The 27118-nt window shown below is 42.5% G+C and overlaps 1 protein-coding gene across 4 annotated transcripts in view; it reads right to left on the minus strand.

Annotated features, from left to right (window-relative positions):
* IFT81 (intraflagellar transport 81) overlaps positions 1–27118 on the minus strand; it is a 135096-nt gene that overhangs the window by 30764 nt on the left and 77214 nt on the right. For all 4 annotated transcript variants that reach the window (XR_006785998.1, XM_045841363.1, XM_045841355.1 and 1 more), the window contains 9 exons: positions 26697–26800; positions 25906–26086; positions 23480–23569; positions 20664–20729; positions 20240–20350; positions 19177–19261; positions 13290–13453; positions 11916–12011; positions 8264–8410 (listed from right to left, as the gene is read on the minus strand). Coding sequence is in view for 3 of the 4 variants with exons in the window: in XM_045841363.1 (XP_045697319.1) it covers positions 8264–8410; positions 11916–12011; positions 13290–13453; positions 19177–19261; positions 20240–20350; positions 20664–20729; positions 23480–23569; positions 25906–26086; positions 26697–26800 (1044 nt within the window). In the remaining variant the exon portion in view is untranslated. The remainder of the gene's footprint in view (positions 1–8263; positions 8411–11915; positions 12012–13289; positions 13454–19176; positions 19262–20239; positions 20351–20663; positions 20730–23479; positions 23570–25905; positions 26087–26696; positions 26801–27118) is intronic.

Below are 27118 nucleotides of genomic sequence, written 5' to 3' on the forward strand. Positions count from 1 at the left end.
TAAGTACTTACCAATATTCCTCCAGAAAGGACTGAGAGGATATACAAAACTGGTAGCAGTGGTTTCTTTTTGGAAAAGGGACTGAAGGACTCAGACTGGAGGTCGGAGGTAGTCAAGGGGGACTATCGTTTTATGTGTACTGTTTGATTTCTACATCATGAGGATGTATTCAGGTATTACTTGTATAATCTGATTTTTTAAGATTAAGAACCACAGAAAATTGACCCAGTCCAATCTTTATTTTCTACTGAATACACACATTACTTCTAAAATGTCCCTCATTCAGCTTCCGTTAGAATATTTTAGCCCCAACTGATGTAGCTCAGTGGGCTGGGTGTTGCCCTGCAAAGTGAAAGGTCACAGGTTCCAGTCCTGGTCAGGGCACATGCCTGGGTTGTGGGCCAGGTCCTCGGCTGGGGCATGTGAGAGGCAACTGATTGAAGTTTCTTACACACATCGGAGTTTCTCTCCTTCTCTTCCTTCCTCCCTGCCCCCTCTCTCTAAAAATAAATCAATAAAATCTTTTTAAAAAAGGAACATTTTAAAGGGCAGAACACTCTATTTCACCAAAGCAGCCTGCTTCACTACTGAAGAAAGCTTCAGTGGTAGAATTTTTTCCCTTATAGTCAATAAAATGTCTCACACTCACCATCACGCACTGGTCCTACTTCCGCTTTTGGTCAAACAAGGATAACCCTACTCCGTATGTACTGAGACCCCCTGGACCATCCCCAGGTCCAACGGCCCACTATGAGGGTTCACAGGACTTGGCATACAGTCAGACCCTTGGCTATGCTTCATGACAGACACAAAGCAACACCAGCAAAGGAAACGGCACATGGGGTGAAGTCCAGAGGAAGCCCAAGAGTCTTCCCCCTCAATTCCCCTAGTATGAGCTGTGATAATACCTGTGAAATGTTGTCAACCAGGGGAGTTCATCAAGGACTCAGTGCTCCCAGGGTTTGCACCTGGGGCTGGTCAGGCAGGCACCCTCTGCCCGGCCCACACCAAAGTTCCAGACTCCTGGAAGGAAAGCTGGCATTCGACACAAACCACACTCTGTGTACGCAGTTCAGGCACAGGGAGCCATCCTTATCAGGGACTGGTGGGAATCCTTCTAAAAGCCGAGTTCCCCCAAGCAGCCGAGGGCCCACTCCGCAAGCAAGCTTTTCCAAGAACAGCAGTGTCAGGCCCGCCCCGTTAACGCATTTCTGCACACCATCCTTTCCATATTCCCTTTCATATTTAAATGAAATTCTATTATGTCTTTTTAAAATTGTTGTTGTTGTTGCTGTTCTTGGTTAATACATAATCGATTCCTTCTATGAACGTTTCCAGATTTTTCACCCATTTTGGTCACCCTCATCTGGACTCTGGCTTGACCATGTGCCTCTTAAAACCTGAAGTCAAACATGTAGAGTAATAGTCCAGGCATAATTTCATCATGAATTGGGTATTACATTTTTATGAATGGAGTATTACATTTTGTTTTTCAAAGCTGCATTACCAATGAGTGACGTGTTGAGCTGACAGACAAAACTTGATTTCTATGGCATTATACTCATCACCTCATTAATGGCATTTTGTTTGTTAAGCACAGTGCTCCTACCCACCAAGATAATTTTAAATCATAATCATCTGTCTCGGCTAACTTTGCTTTTTAGCCTCCTGTCATATGAACATTATTAAGGGTTTGGGGCCATACTACCTCAGTTCAAACCATGGTACTTCTACTTATTAGCAATGTGGTCTTCAGTGGATGAGCATAACTCCTCTGTGTGCCTCAGCTCCCTTATCTATAAAAACTAGGAACAGCTCTGTCTGGTGTGGCTTAGTCGGTTGGGCGTTGTCCTGCAAAGTGAGAGGTCACCGGGTTGACTCCTGGTTGGGGCACATGCCTGGGTTTCAGGTTTGGTCCCTGGTCAGGCAGGGCGTGAAAGAGAAGCAACTGATCGATGTTTCTCTCCCACATTGATGTTTCTCTTCCTCTGTCCCTTCCCCTTTTTCTAAAAATAAATAAAACCTTTAAAAAACCAGGAATAATAATCATACCCATTTCACAGAGTTGTTTAATAAAATAAATAAAATAACATATATAATGAGCCTACTATTGGGTCTGGCATATTGTAATTGCAAAATAAACATTAATTGTTATTATTAATCTAAATTACTGATAAAAATAATAAACAAGTCAGAATCAAAGGCAAGGCTCCACAGCATATCTTGGTGACTTCTCTCAGAGATACAGCAACAAAATTCTTTGAGAATATAGTTTCAGCCAGATTTATGCTTAATTATTGTACACTTAAATCCAGGAAAGATATAAAAAGTTAAATATTCATTATTATCAATTTTTAGTGAAGAGATTGTTGTTTGTAAACTTAACCTTTTTACCACCTACTAAATACCAGTATGAAGAAAAATAAATCAAGACAGATTAGACTGGGCAAGAAAATCTCTATCACTCAGAAGATAATTTCAACCGTTCAAGGAATTCCTCCCTATGTCAGAAGTCTGGCAGAATAAGAGAAAAACACATTCCTGTGTTTATTTCTGTGCATTGCCTTAAGCAAGACAGTACAATGAAAATGAAATGTTAAAATGATAAAGTACAATAAAAAAGAAGCCTTTACAGATACTCTATTTTTTAAAATATATTTTATTGATTATGCTATCACAGTTGTCCCATTTTCCCCTCTTCATTCCCCTCCACCCTGCACATCCCCTCCCACCCACATCCCCCCCTTTAGTTCATGTCCATGTGTCATAAGTTCTTTAGCTTCTACATTTCCCACACTATTCTTGCCTTCCCCCTATTTTCTACCTACCATCTAGCTACTTATTCTCTGTACCTTTCCGCCACCCCCCCATTCCCCTGTTGCTAACCCTCCATATGATCTCCATTTCTATGGTTCTGTTCCTATTCTAGTTGTTTGCTTGGTTTGCTTTTGTTTTTGTTTTAGGTGTGGTAATACCTGTGAGTTTGCTGTTTTTTTACTGCTCATATTTTTTATCTTCTTTTTCTTAGATAAATTCCTTTAACATTTCATATAATGAGGTCTTGGTGATGATGCACTCCTTCTACTTGACCTTATCTGAGAATCACTTGATCTGCCCTTCCATTCTAAATGAAAGCTTGGCTGGATAGAGCAATCTTGGATGTAGGTCCTTGCCTTTCCTGACTTGGAATACTTCTTTCCAGCCCCTTCTTGCCTGCAAGGTCTCTTTTGAGAAATCAGCTGACAGTGTGATGGGAACTCCTTTGTAGGTGACTGTCCCCTTATCTCTTGCTGCTTCTAGGATTCTCTCCTCCATTTTTACCTTGGCTAATGTAATTATGATGTGCCTTAGTGTGTTCCTCTTTGAGTCCAACTTCTTTGGGACTCTCTGAGCTTCCTGGACTTCCTGGAAGTCTATTTCCTTTGCCAGATTGGGGAAGTTCCCCCTTTATTATTTGTTCAAATAAGTTTTCCACTTGTTGCTCCTCCTCTTCCCCTTCTGGTACCCCTATCATTCGGATGTTGGAATGTTTAAAGATGTCCTGGAGGTTTCTAAGCCTCTCCTCATTTTTCTGAATTCTTGTTCCTTCATTCTTTTTTGTTTGGTTGTTTCTTTCTTCCTTCTGGTCCACTCCATTGATTTGAGTCCCAGTTTTCTTCCCATCACTATTGGTTCCCTGTGCATTTTCCTTCATTTCACTTAGCATAGCCTTCATTTCTTCATCTAATTTGCAAACAAAATCAACCAATTCTGTGAGCATCCTGATCACCAGTGCTTTGAACTATGCACCTGATAGGTTGGCTATCTCTTTGTCGCTTAGATGTATTGTCTTTGGAGCTTTGATCTGTTTTTCCATTTGAGCCATTTTTTGGGGGGGAGGGCCTGGTCGTGCCTGTTACGTATGAGGGGCAACCCAGTCGCTGGGTTGTGACGCTGCATGGGGAGGCGGGTTCAGAGAGGGAACTACGGCACTGGCTCTGCTCTCATATTTCAATCACTTCCGCCTCTTCCCCCAAGCAAAGTGGGCTCTTCTGGTGCTGATTCCTGTGTGGGTGGGCTTGTGTACATTCTAGGACCCTGTGGTCCATTTCCTGGCCTTGGGGTCTGGGTTGCGCGGTCTGTCTCGCTCCCCGTTTTCGCCTGGTTTATGTGCTCGTGAGTGTGTGTCTGAGGTCAGCCAGCAGGCTTGCGCGCCTCACTGGGTCTGCCAGCTGCACTGCCTGCATGCCCTGGACCACCAACCGCTTTTTCCTGCCTTGACCCCTCTCTGTGGGCCGCTGACTCCGCCCCCGCTTGCTGGTCTGGATGAATGGTTGTCGGACTCCCGTACAGTTCAATTTTCTGTCAGATCTGGTTGTTTTTTATTTCTAAATTTTGGTTGTCCTTAATTTTGGTTGTGCGAGGAGGCACAGTATGTCTAACTATGCCTTCATCTTGGCTGGAAGATACTCTGTATTTTATGAATAAGAGCAATCACCTCCCCCCCCCATTTTACAGGCAGAGAAGTGATTTGCTCAAGGTCAAAAGGAACGTGTGAGAAAGACCTGAATCCCAGCTTGGCCACTTATTAGCTGTGTGGATATACAATCTCCCTTCACCCCGTCATAAGTGTAAACAACACCTGTTTTTAAATCATTTTTATTGTTATTCTATTACAGGTGTCCCAAATTTTCCCCTTTTGCCCTCCTCTGCCCCTCCCACCCCACCCCATCCCCCACAGTCAATTCCCACACTGTCGTCCGTGCCCGCGGGTCACTCATACATGCTCTTTGTCTAGGTCCTTCCCCTTCTTTCCACCACTGTCCCCAAACCCGCTCCCCTCTCGTCACTTTCAGTCTGTTCCATGTTTCCATGCCTGTGGTTCTCTTTTGTTCATTAGTTCATTGTTTATTAGATTCCTCTTATAGGTGAGATCATGTATTAATTATAGGTATTAATTCAGCACTGACTGCCTTATTGCACTTAGCATAATAGCCTCCAGTTCCATCTATGCTGTCACAAAAGGTAGGAGTTCCTTTTTTCTTTCCGTTTCGCAATATTCCATTGAGTAAATGTACCACAGTTTTTTGATCCACTCATTTACTGATGGATACATAGGCTGTTTCCAGCACTTGGCTATTGTAAGTAGCGCTGCTATGAACATAGGGGTGTGTAAGTTCTTTTAGTTGGTGACTTGGAATTCTTAGGGTATATTCCCACAGGGTCAAAAGTCAGTTCCATTTTTAGTTTTTTGAGGAAATTCCATACTGTTTCCCACAGCCACATGTGGCTGCACCATTCTGCATTCCCACCAACAGTGCACTAGGGTCCCCTTTCTCTGCATCCTCACCAGCACTTGTTGTTTGTTGATTTATTAGTGACAGCTATTCTGGCAGGTGTGAGGTGATATCGCAACATGGTTTTAATTTGCATCTCTCTGATGGCCAGTGATGCTGAGCATCTCTTCATATGTCTATGCGCCATCTGCACGACCTCCTTAGAGAAGTGCCTATTCGGATCCTTTGCCCATTTTCTAAATTGGATTGTTTGCCTTCCTGGTGTTGAGCTGTACAAATTCTTTATATATTTTGGAGATCAAAGCCTTGTCTGATGTATCACTGGCAAATATGTTCTCCCATATATTCGGTTCCCTTTTCATTTTGATGATTTCTTTAGCCATGCAGAAGCTTTTTAGTTTCATATAGTTCCAATAACATCTTACAAGAAGTAAAGTATATGTCTGCAAAACCTCTACCACAGAGCCTTACAGAAAAAGTACTCAATAAATGTTACTCCATTTTTGTGATTCCTGGCATAATATTCTTTCCGAACACCATGCTACTACTGTTTTTCTTTTTTTTCTTTTCTTTAAATTACTTCTTACTCCCGTCCCAGCCCACCCACCCAACCATGCTACTACTTCTTGATACTCTCTCACCAACTGTGTTAACAGGTGAGTCACAAAGAACATGACTTTTTGGTGATTACCATGTGGTATCAAATGAAACCTCAGTACAGTCCAGCTATATTATATAACACACTTCCTCCTTTTTGTCCATATGGCCTATCAGTTCAACAAAGTAGAATATAAAATTGGTCTACCAAGATTTGTCACTTATAAGATTGTGCTTAATGTTCCCTAGTACCTTCTGTTCATTTAAGTAAATGCCAAGTAACTGGTTTATTTGAAATATTCCCATTTCTGGCCACTTTTTAAAAATTAAGTGGACCTTAAAATTCCCAAGGTTATCTTTTTCCCCTTAATAAAAAAAAGGATGGCCCTGGCTGGTGTGGCTCAGTGGGCTGAGCGCCGGCTGAGAACCAAAGGGTCGCCTTCAGGTTCCCGGCCAGGGCGCGTGCCTGGGTTGCGGGCCGGGTCCCCAGCAAGGCCACAGAAGTGCAGCCACACACTGATGTTTCTCTCCCTTTCTCCCTCCCCTCCCTTCTGTCTAAAAATAAATAAATAAAATATCTGTTTAAAAAAGCATGCCTTTTCCTGCCATCAGATACTTCTCCTATATACCATATTTAGTAAAAAATAAAGGCCAATAGCCGGCACTAGGTTCTTTTCCCCTATTTGCATATGGGAATATCTAATACTGAATTCTAAGCGTTAGTCATGCCAAATGTGGACATAGCAATTAGTACTTCCTGTGAATTGGGCAGCATTTTCTTAAGATATAAAAATGCCCTGGCTGGCGTAGCTCAGTGGATTGAGTGTGGGCTGCAAACCAAAGTGTCGCAGGTTCGATTCCCAGTCAGGGCACATGCCTGGGTTGCAGGCCACGGCCCCCAGCAACCGCACATTGATGTTTCTCTCTCTTTCTCCCTCCCTTCCCTCTCTAAAAATAAATGAATAAAATCTTTAAAAAAAAAGAAGATATAAAAATGCTAGGAGGTAACATGTTCTCTTATAAAGCAAAATTGTTGCATAATTAATCTCTTCTTTTTCCTGGATAGCAAGGATGTCACGAAGCACATGTTGTTGCTTCCAAGTATCATTTAAAGTGCTCCGTGACTCAAAGTGATCTGGACGCAGATGTTAACAGCCAAAGGAGTGTTGTAATTAACTGCTGACTTCTGAAATTTACCCCTTCCGCAATCAGCTAAAAGGCATATTGTGGGAGCTACCATCAGAAGCAACACAGAGAAAAGTGTTTGGCACAGTGAAGGTTCACTGCCAGTTTGTAACAGTATGAATTCAATAACTTTTCAAAGCCAAAATGAGCTCTGGACAGAGCATCTTTTCAAAGTAGGTTTTGCTGAGGCCTAGTAGCTAATATAAAATAACAGAGCAATAAGAGATGGTCAAGTACAAGCCAATGTTTAGGAATTAAAATGTGATCTATCCCTTGATTTTCAAAAAAAGCACTAAGCTGAAGGTAAGATATTTTCCTTCCTTCATTCACTCTTGAGCTAACTTCATGAAAAAAAAGATAGGGAATTATATTTTTGGTGCTTAGGTTTAACCATCTACAGATGACAATTATTACCTTTCCTGCTAATCACATGAGCCTGACAAAAGGATAAATGAAATAACAGCTGTGAAAGCACTGTTCGAAATTTAAAGTACGCACAGCAACACAAGATACAACTGTGTTTTTAAAGTTTGTCATCATTTACAAGGCAGTCATTCGAATGGTGTCAGTGCAACTGCTCAAACACACATTATGGACAAAGTAACCTGTAGGTAATTTTTCTCAGCCCCCTATGAAATTACATTTATCAACAATTACAACTTTTTTGTGTATATATACCTACTCATTTTGTTTCACTTTTATAACTTAATACCTATAATAAATAAACCCAGTATAAATTCACTTAATTAAAAAGTGGAAATTCGGAACATTAGCTCACTAAATCACTATGATTTATAATTATATATTAAGAAAATCTTGACCTGGCTGGTGTGGCTCAGTGGATTGTGAACCAAAGGGTTTGTGGTGAACCAAAGGGTCTTTGAACCAAAGGGTCACCAGTTTGATTCCCAGTCAAGGGGCAGAGACCTGGGCTGCTGGCCAGGTCCTCAGTAGGGGGTGTGCAAGAGGCAACCCACACATTGGTGTTTCTCTCCCTCTCTCCCTCCCTTCCCCTGTCTAAAAATAAATAAATAAAATCTTTTAAAAAGATTTTAATATTACTGCACATAGTTTTCAGTTTTAAATAAATAGGTTTTTAAAAACAACTTCCCATTGGTTAAATTCAAAATAAAAAGGCAAAATCATTAATGGTTTCAGACAAGAGCAACAGTCACGTCCTTGTCCCACGAGAGAACTCAGCTTACCTCGTCCCCCTTCAGAATCTCAGTGCCGTCAAGTTCACGCGTCTGATTTGTCTTCACTGACACCTCTCTCTCGAGGCTGGCTAGCTTCTCCTTTGTCTCCTGAAGCTCCTCAGCTTTCGCTTCTTTTTTACGAGAAATGATGGATGCCTAATTGAGCATTAAATATGAATGTAAAATAAAACATATGCAATCAACTATCTATTAAATTGTGAAATTACCTACTTTGTAGCTATATTTAGCACAGTAAAATCTACAGTTGGCTTGTCCTGACCTATATTACTACTTATCGTCACCAGTTATATATTTAGTATGAGTTTGCAATGTAAATTAAATATCAACCTATAAACATTTTGGAAGACCAAAGCACTGAAAATATAGGGGATACCGGCAAAGAAATAAAAATGCAGTAATAACAAAAATATAAAAATCTTGTCAAGTAATATTCAAATGCTAATGAAAGTGCATTCAAGGTAAGTAAATAGAAGCTAACATAAGTCTGATGCTTTTCTGCATGGTGGATGTCCTTTCATTGGAAGAAAAGAATGTTTTATTTTCAATCCTATGACACAGGTTATCTTATCTAAATCCAATATCCGTATTTTAAAAACGAAAGGTTAAAGCATCTATTATATTTGGGGCCTGCTGATAAATAAAGTGCAGGTTCAAAGTCACACATCTAACTCACTAGAATTATGCAAATGTTTGCACAATCCAAATCGCTGCTCTCGTCACGAATGCAGCATTTTATATTTGTTAGCAGCTCTTGGAGGGTTTCCCTTAATGAATCAGTGCTGTACCAGCCTAGGAAGAACAATAGTCAAACTGTCTTCTAAAGTGAAACAGTGTTAAGTATCTTCTTCAATGTGACTGGAAAAGGGGAATCTCTAGTGCAAACCTTTAAAAAAATTCAACTGCCCTGCCTGTTAAAAAAAATGAAAAGACAGGTGATGAAGGAATGTTCGTCTCTGTAGAAGTATGCCTGCTAGAAAATGAGAAGGAGTGATAAGTTTCAGAACTGTAGAGGAATTGATGATGTACTTCCTTAACATGATAAAATATATATAAACCTCAGCCCAAACCAGGATCTTACTTAGTAGAGAAATTTGAAGCTATCTCCCACTAAAGTCCGGAACGAGATAAAAATCCCACTGCCACCACACCAATTTAATACTGTGTCAAAGGTATTTGTTCCCACGGTTAGAAAAGAGAAAGCAACAGAAACATAAGAATCTGGGAACAGCCCAAGTGCCCATCAGTAGATGAGTGGATAAAAAATATGGTACATTTACAAAATGGAATATTATGCAGCTATAAAAAGGGAGACCTTACCCGTTGCAACAGACAGAGTGGATGGACCTGGAGATTATTATGCTAATGGAAATAAATCAGAGAAGGACAAATACCATGTGATCTCACTTACACAAGTGTGGAATCTAATGAACAAAATAAGACCAGAGGCATGGGTACACTGGACAGACTGACAGATCTCAGAGGGGAGGGGCTGGCGGGGACTGAAAGAGATTAGCCAAAGATCACATACACACACGTGCATGGCCCATGGACACAGACGGCAGTGCGGTGAAGACTGGGGGAGGGGGCGCTGGGTGGAGGGGGGCAGAAGAGGGGAAAACGGGGCATCTGTAATAAGGTCAACAATTTTTAAAAAAGGAATTTTCATAGCATATGATGATATACCTAAAAAGCCAAGAAAATCTATGGAAAAAGTACAGTAAACAAATCAACAGCTTTCATAGACAAATAAATGGGTTAGAGGACACAGGAAAGAAAAGCCCTCATTTGTAAAAGTAACAAATAAAAAATGGTAGCATGAATCTAACAAGAGAAGTTCGAAACTTGATGAGGAAAAGCAAACTTGAACAAATGCAGAGACATACCATGTTCTTAGACAAGAAGCCTCAGTATCATAAAGAGGTAAGTTCTGAGGTAATTGATAAATATAAAGCAATGCTCAGATTTTTAAATTGTGTTTTTTTTTCTAGAGCTAGACAAGTTGAAAATAAAGCTTATTTGGCCCTGGTTGGTTGGTGTGGCTCAGTGGACTGAGTGCCAGCTGCTGAACCAAAGAATCGCTGGTTCGATTCCCAGTCAGGGCACGTGCCTGGCTGCAGGCCGGGTCTCCAGCTAGGGACGTGTGACAGCAACCAACTGACGTGTCTCTCACACATGGATGTTTTTCTCCCTCTCTTTTTCTGTCCCTTCCCTCTCTCTAAAAATAAATAAATGAACTCTTTTAAAACAAGCTTATTTGGAAGAATATATGAACAGGAATCGAAGGAAAACCCTGAAAGAGCAATTGGGGGTCAAGGTAGCTACTTTTATTGGATATTAGAGCCTGATTATAAAGTTTCTGCAAATGAAACTGTCAATATGGGTGCATACACAGATAGGCAATACATAGAAAATCTAGAATAAATCCAATAGCACTTATACATTTGTAGTAAAATAAAGGGAGACCCTTCAGTTCATAAGGGAAAATGGCCCGAGGTACAGCTGACACGCGAGGACCGTGACTGCTAGAGCTTAGGGACACGTGAAGTTTTACTGAACTCTCTTGTCTCTCTTTGTAAGTGGTTAAAATTTTCCATTATAAAAAGGTTTTCAAAAATTCTAATATCCTTGCCCTGACGGTGTGGCTCAGTTGGCTGGGCGTCATTCTGCAAAGCAAAGGGTCAACAGTTCAATTCCAGTCAGGGTACACGTCTGGGTTGTGAGTTCAATCCCTGGTCAGGGAACATACGAGAGGCAACTGATCAATGTTTCCCTCCCTCTCTTTCTCCCTCCCGCTCTTTCTCCCTCCCTCGCCCTCTCTAAAAATAAATAAACAAAATCTCAAAAACCAAATTGTGCCCTGAATGGTATGGCCCAGTGGGTTGGCTGTCATCCCACAAACCAAAGGACTGCAGGTTCGGCTGCAGGTCAGGGCACATGCCCAGGTTGCGGGCCAGGTCCCCCTTTGGTGGGGCAACCGCACGATGTTTCTCTCCCTCTCTTTCCCCCCGTCTTTCTAAAAATAAATAAAATCTGTTTTTAAAAAACTATAACATCCTTGAATAATGCTTCATTATGTAGCTTAGCATTTTCTGAGGTTACAGAATGCTTTTCAAACTAAACTGCTTCTGCCTGGGTTGTTTTCAGATAATCCACTGCTTTCATCTAAACCTTCTGTCTAGAAATACATAACATATACCCTCACAATCTAACAGATGTGGATAAAATAACAAATGGCCTTAGCACTAAAATTTAATTAATTCTACTCTCGCAAACTAACTTTAAACTGGAAACAATATATTGCCTTCAATTCATTAAAGATTATAACCATTTTGATTTAAATCCCTTAAGGCAACCTTTCATTTGAACAATCAAATTGCACACTCACAGACATAAACACGAACAGCCCCAGCACCGCAGCTGGCAGGTGCGAAGGGAACTGGACATCACCAGGTGCACTGCATCTCAAACTTGAACGCACGTCTGTTGTGGCTTTCCCACAGTTCCCTGCTGTAATCTGGGGACTGGCAACGATACAGGACACCCGTTCCCTACTCCTGCTCGCTTTCACACTCGAGACCACACAGCCTGCGGTGTTCACGGAGGCGCTCAGAGCTAAGTGGGGGCCAGAGCACAGTCTTACCTGCTGCCTGTACAGTGAGAGTTTGCCCTCGATCGGCTCATTTCTCATCATTTTCTTCTCAATCAGCTGATTGATCTGTGTGTTTATTTCATTTATCTGAAACAGTATAGAAATAAAAAAGGTTACATCTCTCCCTAAGAAGACCTAAAGTAAGGGACCACTGGCCAAACCAAACTTCGAATTTACAGTTTTATCGCCAGTGATCTGACGGGAGCAACAGTTCGATTGATGTTAGGGGTGGGTTGTTGTGATGACTTTTAGAGATAATGAACATTTCATGGTTCATGATAAACTACTTATATGGATCTAACCCTTCACATCTAAATTATCCCGAAATATTTATACATTCTAAAAAAGGCAATCTCTGAAAATCTGGTTATCCCCTTGCCGAGGTGGTGACTTTCGAGTCACTGCAAGTGACAAAGCAAAAGCAGACTAACGTCCCTCGGGGTTTGTACAAGGACGTCACGAACCCAGCTGGGAGGGAGCGCAGGTGACACCCAAAAGCCTCCTGGTCTACGGACCCGCGGTCTCCACGGCTGTCGTGCGCGCTTGTCATTAACCTGGACCTTCCCCAGGGTCATAACGCTGAATGAGGCCAGCGGAAGCGTACGTCTCTCAGAAAGTTTTTTAAGATTGCATGGCTTTCAGTGCACCCATCCATACTTTCCCAAGACCAGAGTTATCCTATTAGTTCCGTGACATTAAATTTGAGTCAAATCTGACTTGAACATCTAATTTCCACAAGTAAATTAAAAGAATAAAATAATCAACATTATGTATTTAATTTTGGTGGCTTGTAAGCACATTAAGTGATTAGCAAGTCAAAACCTTTCAATTTTCTTGGTAGTTGTTAAAAATACACATCCGATTACTGTTTTATTTCTAGGGAGCAAAAATGTTATAATATTGATGATACCAGGTTTTAATGAGCATTACAAGAAAGTTTAGTAATTTCAAAGCTGGCATAAAAGGCTAATAAATACATTAGCTTTAAATATAAAAATTGCTATATTATTATTCTTAAAAATGAATGATATTTAAAATTTGCCATCTAATTATTATGAATACATTATATTAGCCAGTTATGTACTATGAATACATAAACCTATGAGTCTATCATACGCATTAATTTATACATCCAAGTTACTTGGCTTCCCACACAGGTGACTAGGACTGTATAACCCCATGCATGTCAAGTAACGGCATTACCTGCCGGAACTCCTCAGAAAGAGCAACTTGTCACAAGAGCTCTCAGCTCTCAGCTCAGGTTAACCTAGAAGCCAAGGACACTACAGAAAGCAGTTCACATAATTTTCACGGGACTGAGGATGAGATAAAATTGGGAGCTATAAAAAGATGATTGTCACTTACTTTGGATTGAAGTTCAAGAAGATCAGAATGGCCCATAGCAGGCTCTGACACCACTTTTTGTAAAAAATGCAGTTCTTTTTTCTTGTTCTCTAATTCTTTAGGAAATTTTTCAGTTACCATATATGAATTAAACTTTATCTCTTCCTCTAGTCTCTTCATTAAACCTTCAGAAATAAAAAAAATGAATATTCAGCCCCTGAGAAGAGGTACAGTGATATTCTACACATTCCAAAACACAAGACCTGGCCCTGCTGGCCTGGCTCGGCGGGCTGGGCGCTGCCCTGTGAACAGAAAGGTCCCTGGCTGGATCCCCAGGCAGGGCATATGGCTGGGCTGTGGGCCCGGCCCCCAGCTGGGGGCGTGCAAGAGGCAACCTAGCAATGATGTATCTATTGTACATCAATGTTTCTCTCCCTCAGTCTTTCCCTTTCTTCTCTAAAAATAAATAAATATTTTTTTAAATAAAAAATAATAAAATATAAGAACAGTACAGCAGGGCCTATCTGTCAAAATACCCATTTATCTATCTGTATAGTGTATCTGTGTATAGTACCATAAGAGACTGGCCACAGAAGTCATTTGATGTTATTAGAATGATAATGAAAAAGAACAATTTACATGGAAGAAATGTTTAATAATTACAGAAAGTATGGTAATACTATAATCTTTTCAAATCACCACCCAATTCTTTTACGCTCAATAATATGCAAGAATAACATTTGCAAAACAAGCCAGCTAGAGCGTGGGGAAGGTAGTCAGCAACTTCGAGAGAGCTGGGGGTGGGGCCAGGCGGTGCCTGGGGCCCCGGGGGGGCCAGTCTGTGGGATGCACGGTTTTCCAGGTTTCCCAGCCACTTTGCTGTACATCTGAAACTGGCGTGGGATGGTACTGAATGTAAACTGTGCTTGGAAAAGAAAAAAAAAAGCCAGGTATATCGTTGGGTCCCATTTTGCATTCTAGGTAAGAAATCCAAGAACCGAAGGACAGCACAAATCCAGGTTCTTTCTTCTGTCTGTGGTCATTTACTCTTTTTCTTCTGCAATACTTCCGAGGCAATTTTTATTTCTATTCTGTTACTTCATAAGTGGTAACACATTATACTCTGTCAGCTTCAAAGCAATGAAGAGATCATTAAAAGTACACATTAAAATCCAAAAAAGAAATGATCTACCTTCATTATCTACACTTCAGTTTTCCATGTTTGGTAAGTTTTGATTTTGTAAAGTATGAGTTTATAGTTAAGTAGCAACTTAAATTACATATTTAAGATTTAACAGTTTTCTTATCTTGGCAGAGTACACAAATATACACACAAGAAGATTTTCAGTAATGGTTTTGTTATAAATTCCCGGCCTAAAGAGCTTTTGAAAGTTTATTTCAGATCTTTCCATTACACATTACAAATTCTGGCTTGACTTTTTAAAACACTGGGTTTCCGGTTTAAGTAATCTACGTACATAGATTGCATAATAAACCTGGCCTAAAGCCTTAAAATTATTTTTAGTTCTGTTGTGCTAACCATATATTAACGTAAAAACTTATTAATGGCAAATTCATGAGTTTTCCATTCACCCCTACAATTCCCCCCCAAGTTTTTAGGGACTGGGGAAAGAGAGGGAAGAGAAAGTGTTTAATGAATCACCCCATAATTATGCGGTCATGCCGATGTGGCTTCTGATTAAATCTGCATCCTGGTTTCTCTGGCTATTAGATGACTAGTTTTTTCCATCTCCAAGTTCTCAAATGTGCTGCGTGTCATCAGAGATGTAAGAAACCGAGGTCTGCAATGCTTTAAAAGATTTAGAATTCTGAACTATTATTTTCCCCATTGAAAAAACCTTAAACATGCTTTTCCTTACTTAAACGTTTCTAGTTCTAGAGAACACGAACTCATCCGCAGTGACGGCGAGCAGGCCAACGGCTGCCCGGGGGCGGGTGGAGGGGCACGCACGGGCAGGAGGAGGCAGGACAGAGGCACGAGGAGCCGTGAGGGGTGGTGAACAGACTTCCCTTGATTAGGCTGATGGTCTCTTATCAAGTGTACACTTTAAATATGTGCAGTTTATTATTTGTCCATTCTACCTCAATAGAGCTGTTAAAAACCATGAAAATACAATTCCCATATTTTAAATTCTTAAAAATTTTACCTTAGACCTTGAAAAGTAGTCATATGTTTTTATGCAGTTTTTTAAAAATAACCTTTTGAAATCTTGGTCACTAAAATCTCAGCAAGCTTTTTTTTTTAATTGAAAATCCCTGAAAACATCTCACTGATCCTACTGTAATTGAATGAGTAGGTTCTTTTATGTAATAAATGTCACAAATGTACAGAGTATCAAGATGAATTTGAATGTTATATAATATAGCTGTTACTCTGAACAAATACAAATTACATTGTTACACTAAAAATAATTTTTAGCCCTGGCTGGTGTGGCTCAGTGGACTGAATGCCAGCCTGTGAATCAAGGGGTCACCAGTTCGATTCCTAGTCAGAGCACATGCCTGGGCTGCAGGCCAGGCCCCCATTTGGGGGCATGTGAGAGGCCACAGGCACTGACATTTCTCTCCTTCTCTTTCCCTCTCGTTTCCCCTCTCTTTAAAAATAAGTAAGAAAATCTTTTTTTTTAAGATTTTATTTATTTATTTTTAGAGAGGGAAGGGAGGGAGATAGAGAGAGAGAGAGAGAGAGAGAGAGAGAGAGAGAGAGAGAGAGAGAGAGAGAGAGACACATCAATGTGCGGTTGCTGGGGGTTATGGCCTGCAACCCAGGCATGTACCCTGGCTGGGAATCGAACCTGGGACACTTTGGTTCCCAGCCCGCGCTCAATCCACTGAGCTATGCCAGCCAGGGCAAGAAAATCTTTTTAAAAAATAATTTTTATATTACTTAAGTAAATAGAAACTTTTTACAATCCTTTCTGTTACTGAAGAATTTAGATGGACCTTATTAAACTAAGTACCTGGGATCAACGAACATCTGCTTCATCCATTCTTTTCCTAAGCTGTTGAATACAACCCTTAAACTGTTTCCCAAGATGTCAACACAGCAAGAACTTTGGCTTCCTGCTCCCCGTTCCCTGTCTGCTCACAGAACATGTGTATTACATACATAATACCTTATTTTCATACTTTAACCGTTTTTCCTTACTTGATCCCCCTCCTGTGGCTGGAAAGGATCAGGCTCTCCTATGAGGGGTTAAGGTCCTTACTCGCACCTCCCAAGCCCTTACCAGCCTACTCACTGTGTGATCTAGCGTGTAGGGCCTGGAAATAGAAACACCAATTATGACTCGGTGACTCTCCTGGAGTTCAGCTGAGTCAGAGTCAGATGTGCCAATAATTAACACACTGTGGTCACTGCTATAAAACATTCAATACAATGTGGGGGGTGCCCCTGGGGCAAACAGGGAAGGCTGTCATCAATCTTTTCACCTTTTCCTCCTGAAATGGCAAATCTCTATCTGCCTCTCTCCTGCAGCGCAGGAACACCAGGCCACCGCCCTCCCGCAACTGACCAGGCACCGACCAGGCACCGGGCCATCTCGCTCGCTCCCGCACGCCCTTTCCTGCCCTCTCTGTGAAGACGAGCAGAGCAGTCGGACGCAGCTTGCCCCTTTCTCTCTGCTTCATCCGTCACGTGCTCAGCCTGCTACCTTTACGTTCCTTCAGGTCACTGCACCTCGGAACGGAATGTCTTCCACGCCTTCGCCTTTCCGTCTTAACACACTCAGTGGCCGCCACGTCCAGGAAGCCGTCTGACTGTGTGTTAGCGTTCGGTGCTTTGCCTCTTGGTTTGTCCCCGGAGAGCCCTGCGCTGAGCTCCATCAGCAGATTCACCTCCCTGCACGCCAACTGCCCACCGCATGTCACCCCTCCACTACGCTGGGAGCACTTTCCAGAAATATTTTGCTTTCTACTCCTAACATTTAGCATAGTATCTGGCATGCAGATGATCGATAAATACTGAATTAATGGACTGTTGGTTTGAGCTGATTATTTTTATTACTACTTAATATGCAATTGATTTTATTGTTTAGCAGCATCTACTAACATATTACTTATGTTAGTATTTTAAACCAACATCCCAAGAGATGCCTCCAACAGAACTTTGTCCATTTTATTACTAAATAAACAATTGTGCATTTCCTGGCCCAAATAATTTCTATGTAGACTAGGAAGCCAAAGCAAAATAAAGACTATCAACTCAAGTTAAAAAATGAAATATTACTATCACTGTATAGATCTTTGGATATCATTTTAGTTGCCAGAATTAAAACGCAGTAGCAAGAAACATTTAACCCAGTAAAACTGAGGATGACACATGTTGCAGAAACACATGGTCAGGCCGCATGTGAAATGGTGTTAAACTGTGCTGATCAGTCAACTATTGAATGGGTTTCTTCTGAAGGTTCATCCTAACTTTTTATACTAAAGATGTGAATGGCTACACATCAAATCCAAAGAACATATACAAAAAGTATATGTATTATACTATGGAGAAAAAAAATCATAAAAATAATTATTTTCTTTTGTCCTGAAATTTGACATGAAAAAGTGAAAACTCAGCGAGTAAAGAATGAAATGGCGCCAACAACCGAATGCGCGCGACTCCGGGTACTGCTCGAATCTGAATTTACAGTGACCGCGAGAGAGTCAGAGGTCCTGCGGAAAGCCACCAGTTAACAGGGGTTAATGGTTTCTCTTGTAGCGCGTACTGTACTTCTTTTTTTTTTTTTAAGATTTTAATCTTTAATTTACTTTTAGAGAGAGCAGAAGGGAGGGAGAAAGAGAGGAAGAGGAACACCGCCCGGGAATCGGCTGCCTCTCGCCCCGCCCCATCCCGCCGGCCCGTGCGGGAGTCCGGCCGGCCGCCGGGCCTGTGCTCCGACACTCCACGGTGTGGACGGGCCGCGCCTGGCTCATTCGGTCATCAGTGTATGGGCATTTGGGTTGTTTCTACTTTTTGGTTATTATGAGTAATGCTGCTATGAACACTCGTGTACAAGTTTTTGTGTGGACATATGCTCTCCTGGGTAGATATTTAGAAATGAAATTGCTGGGTCGTGTTGTAATTCTGTTTAACATTTTGAGGAACTGCCACTGTTTTCCAAAAGAGTTGCCCTGTTTTATATCCCTATCAGCAGCATAGGAGGGTTCCAATTTCTCTACATTCTCGCCAGCATTTGTTGTTTGGCTTTCCTTATTACGGTCATTCTGTGTGCTGTGTCTGAGAGCACACTATTTCACGGAATACCAGAGAAAAATGGGTCAACCCTCTCACAGCTGGGTGCCGACACTGGAATGCGTCTCCAGCACCCACGGGAGCTGTGCACTGCTCTTCCCGTACACGTGGCCTCCCTTCCAAGGAACAAACACACTTCAAAAATGCCTAGGATGGGTGCAGGGGTGTAACCTGGGATACTGGAACAGTTTATCCTCTGCGTAAAGCTAATGTGGCAACAGAGATCCCTAAGTCATTAGCACAACCCTAAACACATGAAAAACACTCAGTGTAAAGGGCCCAGCGTTTTATTCTTTGTCTTTATAGTCCTGGTTTAAAACAACGATTCACACTTTTTCTCCATCCGTCTTTTCCATAACACCCATCCTAAGGACTCCATACACTCCCAACCCGCCGAGCCGCCCCCCACACGGTTTCTGTGGCGTCCCCCGCCCCCCCCGACGGAGCACTGAGCAGGAGTCTAAACCCCAGGTGGAAACTGAATTTGTCTGCGTCGGGGCTCTCCTTCGTGAGCTAGAAAGGGACACTCCCAGTGCCGAGACAGCACCTGATGATCCTTCTCCTTAGTCGACCGCTTTAAAGGGAGACTACCGGTCTACGCCAATAGTCTCTGATCAACTATATCATCTGATAATTTCCACTTACTTTCAGGCTTTGCATCTGCTGCTGCGTGGCGCATAATTTTCAGCTGGTTTTGTACTCTTTGCAGCCTCTGCACTGCGTGAAATAGCTTTAAAATAGAATTAAATCCATTACTTGCTTAGTCCAGTGAAACCTACCACTCATACAGATAACGAAAATGTAAGTCCCATATAATTCTTGTGACATAAAAAGAATAATAAGAACCAAGAAAATTACTGTGTTAAATCCCAAATACAAAGGGCTCCCTCATACTCTTTCCTGTAAAACTTTTTAAAAAAGAGCTTTCAGAAATTAAAAAAAATTTTTCTTTGAATTTGGTGATCAAGGAAAAATACTCGTTAAAGAAATATATGGACCACGCTTTTCTTTTTATAACACGGTTTTCCTTAACTTCGAGGAACGCAAGCTTCCTCACAAACGACCCGTCCGGACGAGACCGGGACAGGGCAGCACCCGGGGCCGGCAGCGCAGCCCGCCGCCGCGGCGGGGCTACTGCGGTGCCCGGCGCGCGCTGAGAGCCGGGCGGCTGCCCGCTGAGAAGGAGAGGAAGCTGATCTGAACTACACTTTTAATGCGTAAGTCTTCTCAGTCTTAAGAACGACTCTTAACAAAATAAAAGTAATTATTTTCTGACCAAATGCTTTTTCTCTGAGGCAAAGGCTAGCGATGGGGACTGTGAGTGTTTCAGAGCCTTTTCCCGATTTGCTTCCTCACCGCTGGGGTGAAGTGGAGGGGTCCTGTGATCAAGGGGGCGGAAAGGAGGTCACCGTAGCCCCGGAATCTCAAGACACGCTTGAGAGACTCTGGAGGTTTTGCCAGCAGTTAACCTTACTGCCTGACGTTACAACGAATGTCCTGTCCTGTTGGAGTGACATGAGTCCGGCCTGAGCTGAGAGGCAGTGGACAGACACACACTGATGGCACCACACAAGACTCTTAAAATAAGAGCGCTCCATCATGGGCACAGAGGGAAACATGAACTTCTTAAACGATTCTTTCCTTACATTTGAATTATCGGAAGGAACTGTTTCTTTCATCACGAGAATATAAACTTTTATATGGATACCTGATTCTTTTGTTCCTGTTTCTGTTGTGCAAGAAATTCTTCCCTCTCTTTTTCAACGCGAAGTTGCCTTGCTATTTTAAGCATCCGTTGGTGATTCTGAACTGTCTCCACCTACAGTAAAGGAACAAGAAGTACAGGGTACAGTGAAGTTTAAGGAAGCCATTAGCACGTCACGTGACTCAGACATCCACTTATCATTTCCTTCTGGTAAATAGTACGCCCCAGAGATGACAGAAAAGCGCTGGACTCCAGGCCCTTAAAGGTTTTGGGCTACTGCCTAGGGAGATTCCCTTTCCGTCAGTGCTATTTGAGTCCCTCCTTAGATGTACACCCAGGCCTTGCTTAATCTCTATTTGCATTCCTAAGTCTTTGCGAGCGCTTAACACTTGGGGCCCAAGGCTCACAGGGCTAATTCTCGCCTTACCCTCTTCTTCAAGCGTTCGACTCTCTTGATGAGCTGGTCCTTTTCTTCCTCCATTGCACTGATATCCTAAAAAAAGTAGTCAAGAAGACATAGTAAGAAAAAGTATTCTTCTAGAATTCAGATGAGGTTTTTAGGTAATTATGTATCTATCGTTTTTACCACTTATTACCAGAGCATTAAGGAACAAAGATCCCAGCTGGGATGAGGGACGTTCCTGTTCTCTCCACCCCCAGGGTTCCTCACACACGGTACTTTGTGTGGCAGCTTGGCAGCTTTTCAGGAAAGGCAGCTAAAACAGGTTATAAGGCAGCAAGGTAAAGCTGCCAGCCAGCACACTTGTGTTCTGACTCCAAATATGGGCACACGATTTTTCAGAAATCTTCTATAATGGGAAGTGCGCAGGTCTAAAAACACGAACAGCTGCTGACATCCTATCCGCTGTTAAATACCACACAGGATATTCTGCCAGTATGCCATCAAATTATTTTTAAGGCTATGGTGTTTTCAAGATAGAACTTTGTGTCTGGTTTTGTCAATGCACAAAGTCCCTCCCTAAAAATAAAGACTTCGAAAATAAACCACCTGCCTTTTAACCAGCTCCATAATATTTTCTAAAGAAAACAAACAAACAAACAAACAAATCCTTCCTCAACCTGAAGTACTAACAGCCCAGCCGGCACAGCAACGCTGAAAGGAAAACGCTACGTGCAGTCGGCATTGACAGAATCCGGGGAAGCAGGGACCCTACCCGCTGCAGGCGGCACTGCACTGAAGAGCAGTGTCGAAAGTCTTAAACGTGTGCATACCTTCCGGCCCGGTAACCCCACCTCTGGGATGTGTCCTAATAACACACGAATGAAAGGGCACTGACTTCTCTGTAAGAATGCTCACAGTTGCTAATCATTCTAAAATTTGGAAATGATCCAAGTGCCCGAGTTATTATTAAATAAACTGTGTTATGATACAATGAAAGGCATTAAAAATAATGCAAAAGAATGTTCAATGACATGAGAAAAAGGCATGATATGAAATCGCTTGAAAGAAGCGGATTGCAGCATTTACGTACAGTATGAATGATACCCAGAAAGAGATTTAAATAGAGTCACTAAAATGCCAATAGCAGTGATCTCTAGGACATGGGATTTTAAGTGACTTATTTTCTATTTATTAATTCATCATATTTTCCACAAAGAATATGTTCAAAATGCGTTCTTTGGTAGTAATTAATGAAATTTTAGTGACGGACTCCCTCTCGTCAGTTTGGCTCGGTCACAGGACACGACGGAGAGCCAGCGGGTGGTCCTCCGCCACTCCTCCTCCTCCACACTGTCGTCAGTACCAACTCACGGGTCCTCCCCCCACTAGATGGGGGTCATTCTAACACACTCAACAAACTCTTACAGCAACGTCTAATGCTTCCTGATTGAAGGACAAGATGAGGACGGCACTGATAACTCAGGAATTCTAAAAGTACAAAATTTACGAACATGAGAATCAGCAGGTGTTTGGGGACGGAACTTAAACGCCCGGTGAGACTGTGAGGTATATTTCGGAGAGCACTAAGTAACGCACATCGAAAGTCCTGACGGCGCTCTTCCTCCCAGGAGCCCGCCTGTGCCTTTCCCTCCCCTCCTCCTCCCTGGCAGTGCGCCTCTCCTAAACTCTGCGGGACCCCGGGGCACCCGCACCCAGGGGAGCCGTGGGCAGCGGCAGCGGGCCGGCCCGCTGTATCTGTCCCGAGGCCCCTGTCCCCTGACTGTCCAGGGGGCGGCCAGCAGCTCTGCCCGGGCTCCCTTCCTGCCCTCCACACGTCCAGAGCGCCAAGGCGGCCTCAACCAGTCCCGCCCCTGCTGCTGCTTCCAGCCTAGGCTTGGCCCTGCCTCACCGTCCCCGGCCTCAATAAATGTCCTCTCAGACAAGAAAGTCCTAAAAATGTTCATATGTCTTAATAAGTAATTCTGTTTCTAGAAATGTATGCTAAGGAAATAATCACAGATATACAAAAATAAATTTATGTAGAAGATAATCATAGCATTATCTATAACAGCAAAAAATGAAAATAAAAAACTAAAAAGGGTTCAACTATCCACCCTATGGAATATTATTTAGTCACTAAAAATTGTATTGTAGAAAGATAACAATAGGAATATGTTCATGATATAATGACTTAAAAAGCAAGACACAAATAATTAAGGATAGCATGATACCTCCCAACACACACACAAGAAACGATAATGATAAACAAATGCTAATGATAAAATGATAAACAAAATGTTAACAACTGGACAATTTATCTTCTTTGTTCTTTTCTCTTAGATCTATCTACCTATATAAAATATATACATATATTAGATAGAAACTCAAAACATAAACCTTTTTTTAAAGATTTTATTTATTTATTTTTAGAGAGGGAAGGGAGGGAGGGAGGGAGGGAGGGAGAGAGAGAAACATCAATGTGCGGTTGCTGGGGGCCGTGGCCTGCAACCTAGGCATATGCCCTGACTGGGAATCGAACCTGCGATGCTTTGGTTCGCAGCCCGCACTCAATCCACTGAGCTATGCCAGCCAGGGAAAACATAAACCTTTTCAAGTCCATGGTAGTGCTCTACATGGCATGCGAGAACTCACTGTGAACTTACCACGTCCTCACTGATTTGTTCAGTGAAGAACTGGCCGAGGTCCTACAGAAGAAAATCTGCCCTTTGCTAGCACTGGTTTCCATACAATCTTAAGACTCATACTGAATTAATTAAGGGTAAAAATACTCAACCTAATATCATTCAAATAAACAAATAGTTATATTTTCTTTTCTTTACCCTTCTTATTTCTGCCGTAGAAAATCCAGATGTCTTAAGCTGCTCACATTCTTTATGCAGAGTTTTAAAGGCCTCCATCAACTCTTCATACTAAAAGAAAAAGTTAAAAAATTACAAACTAATGTCCACAACCAAGTAGGCTTTTCTTAATCAGGCTGTCTATAAATTTACTTACAGCGACTGCTTAAATCACTGCAAGCACAGCATTAAAAATGCACCGTGCACATTTATACAGGACCCGGAGCAGCAGGCCCGTGAAGGGCGGTCGGTGGACACTTCTCCGGCTTCCGCTCTGGTCCCCCTCCCGCGGCGCACCCTGTATTCTGGCTAGCCGCCCTCCTCTCAGCCCCCGGAACACACCACGCTCTCACTGCAGTGTGCGAACCGTAGTCCCTCTGAGAAAACCCTGTGACTCCCCTAGGCCCTACCCTGGACAGCGCCTATTCGTCCTTCGGATCTCAGCACCGGCATCCCTACCCTCACAGCAGACTTCTCCAGCCCTGTGTCCGAGAGCTGCGATCTCGGAGTGGACGTCAGGTAGCATCGTGATTGTCTGGTTCCTCCCCTGTCCCCCCACCACGAGACAGTGAGAACCAGGAAGGTGAGAATCGCACTGACCACGTACATCTTCACGTGCCGATCACACAGGCCCCGGGGCCGAGCGCACTGCACAACTCACATGGTGTTCCATAAAAAGTATGTGAGTGAATGAAGAAAATCACACTTATCCAAAGTTTTAAAAAATAACATTTTTTGTGGACAGGGACAGGAAATACTTTTCTGGACTACTTACATCCTAAAAATCTATGAATTATTCTAAAGACCTTATTCTAAAGGTCTTTATAAAGAAAATATGCATTTTTATTAGGGTCTCTGCTAAATGAGTGGCTAAATATGTAAGTCATTTTACACCTCAGATATGCTGCAGGAAGTCTTTATTATCATGAATTCTCCCATTAAGTATCTGGGCTGTAATTAATTTAGTAAAAACTATTAATAAACTTCCTCCAGGGGAATTGGTTTGTATCAGATCGATGGCAGAGTACAGGGAGGAGAGACTATTCCGCATTACACTCTTCTATTTCCCACATTATGTAAAGCCTTCCAAGGCGGGCGGTCACCAGCCGGGCGGCCGCATCCTGCTGTTCTCTCCATGGCATCTACTGTAGTGCTTCACACGATAGCTGCAGAAACACAGCTACCCCAGAAATGTCGTAAGGGATCAATACTGACTCTATTTTGAGTTACTGCCATGCTTACCCAAAATAACAAAATATATGGATGAAAAAGCATTTAGTTGTTTTGATTCAATCCAAATTTTGAGCACATACTATACAGAAGCAATTCTACAAAACCCTAGGAGCCAAAAATGATGGGTGAGACAGGACGCCCGTGTTTACAGACCTCGCAGCCCGCTGGGAAGACAGGCGGACAAGCTCGTCACAGAGCCGCACACCCATCCATGCACGTGCTGTGGGCTGAAGAGCACAGGTGCCGGACAGAGGCACTTGCCCTTGCAAGCGAAGTCCTTTGAAATCTTAGGCCAGAAGCCTCTTTCCACAGTCTCTGGTCAGCAGTGTGCTTTTTTCTTATAACCCTTACCCGAGGGCATTTTTTGAAAACATCAATGTGAGAAACATTAATTGGTTGCTTCCTGTACGTGCCCAGGCTGGGATCTTAAGCACCGGGACCGGGGATTGAACCTACGGCCTAGGTATATGTCCTGACTGGGAACTGAACCCTCAGCCTGTTGGTTACAGGACAACCAACACAGCCACACCAGCACGGCAGCAATGCGCTTTTAATCCCAGGACCCAGCAGGCAGACCTGGCAGAATCCTCAGTGGCCAAGAGCTTTAAGATCAAACCCCAGGACTACCCCAAAACTCTGGCGAGGAAAGCGCACTGAAATGCCAGTCCCTGGCCCTGCCTTCTGTCTGACTGGAAGGAAAGCCCTCTGAGGCTGCCGGCTTAGCTTCTGTGCCCACGCACTCTTCACGGGGCTCGCCCACCCCAATGTGCCTGGGGTGCTGGCCGTTTACACCTTTTGTCCTGGGGTAACTGGTTTGATAGTCCTTTCCCTCTGATTTGGATGGCAAACTGTGCGGTCATCTTAACTGATCAACAAAGTCCCGGCGGTGCCCAGGATCCACTATCTACCCCCAATTCCTGAGTATAAATTATGCTAAAATCATTCATTCCAAGGGCTTTTTTTTTTTGTCTATCCACATACCCTTATCACTGAATTGGTATTTATGTACAAACGTCAATTTTTTAACAGATGACTGCAGATGAACGTTACTTTCTCGCGTCACCTGAAAACACAGAGAGAGCAAAGAAGCCAGAGAGAGGGGAGCACGCATCTGAGCACGTGCGCCCCGAAACCCACTCCAGAGCATTTTCGAATGCCATCCGCGTATCGAATACCTGTTTATTCGTATCCGCCACAGTTTCATCCTGAAGAAACTCACTTGGCACCTCCAGTTTTATTAAAAAACGAGCTAAATAGGCTCTTTTCTTCAGTTCACTCGTCCTCTGCAGAAGCCAGTGGAGCACGGGGTAAATTACAGGTTTGCTTCCAGTCACCAGACCCTGACGAAAGGTGCTCCTATAAACACACACACACACACACACACACACACACAGGCCCGTAAGTAAACCTTGGAGGTAACCTTGACTCACGAGCTGATTTACAATGCCCTGATTGCTTTCCATGACAACTGTAACAAGATAAAACCAAGGCTATTTTAAGTCAGTCTGTACATTAACGATACAAATAAGATCAGGCCCTTAGTATGTTGCTGGATATTTAGGAAGGTGGCGTTGCAACCATTCTCTGATACAGTGGGCCTTAACACTTCACCTCCTTGACTGGGTCGGCTTAAACTCTTGTTTTTATCCAGGATGGCACACGGATGATAGAATGGAATGGTGGATGCGCCTGACCTTTTTGATTAGGAGAAAGAACTAATCCACTTAGGACTTCTGCATGCCAAAGTAACATTAAAAGGTCAAGGTTATTTTGAATTGAGTGATGTTCCAAGGCCATTGACTTAGGGAGACCGGGCATTGCCTAGGAAGACTGCCTATAGCCTATGCTTTGGCTATTAAAGCATTGTTTAAGGAAAACAACATGTAATAAAATTAGTTTGAAAAATAAATAAAACTTCTGTAAATTTTTTTTAAAGAAAGAAAGCAACACGCAATCAGATTCTTACATGTCTGTGGCATTTCCTGGGGGTTTGTATTTAAGAATACCAAGAAGGCTTAACATCCGTTTGGCTGTCTGCTCTGGCATCTCCTCTCTGATGTCAACAACTTGCTAACAAATAAAGAAATTTAAAAAATATGTTATCGTTGTATCTCTAACAAAGAACGATATTTAAACTCACTTGCAAAATTGTTCTACTAGAGCATAACAAGCACAGTGGTCTCTTAATAATACAGATTAAATACAGAGGACCCCAGAGGGAGGGTTCACCCAAGTCAGATCAGGATTCACACTAACAATGGCATGGGTAAAAATTCTCCGTGCAGAGACATGAGCTAATTTACAACACAATAAAGCCTTTTGTAAAAGCATTTGTATTCCTGGGCCAAATCTATTTATGTTTGGAAGTAGAGAAATATTTTCTAAATA

The sequence above is a fragment of the Phyllostomus hastatus genome, unplaced genomic scaffold, assembly GCF_019186645.2.
Source record: "Phyllostomus hastatus isolate PE091 unplaced genomic scaffold, TTU_PhHast_1.1 phas_contig_1162, whole genome shotgun sequence".
NCBI classification, from domain to species: Eukaryota; Metazoa; Chordata; class Mammalia; order Chiroptera; family Phyllostomidae; genus Phyllostomus; species Phyllostomus hastatus.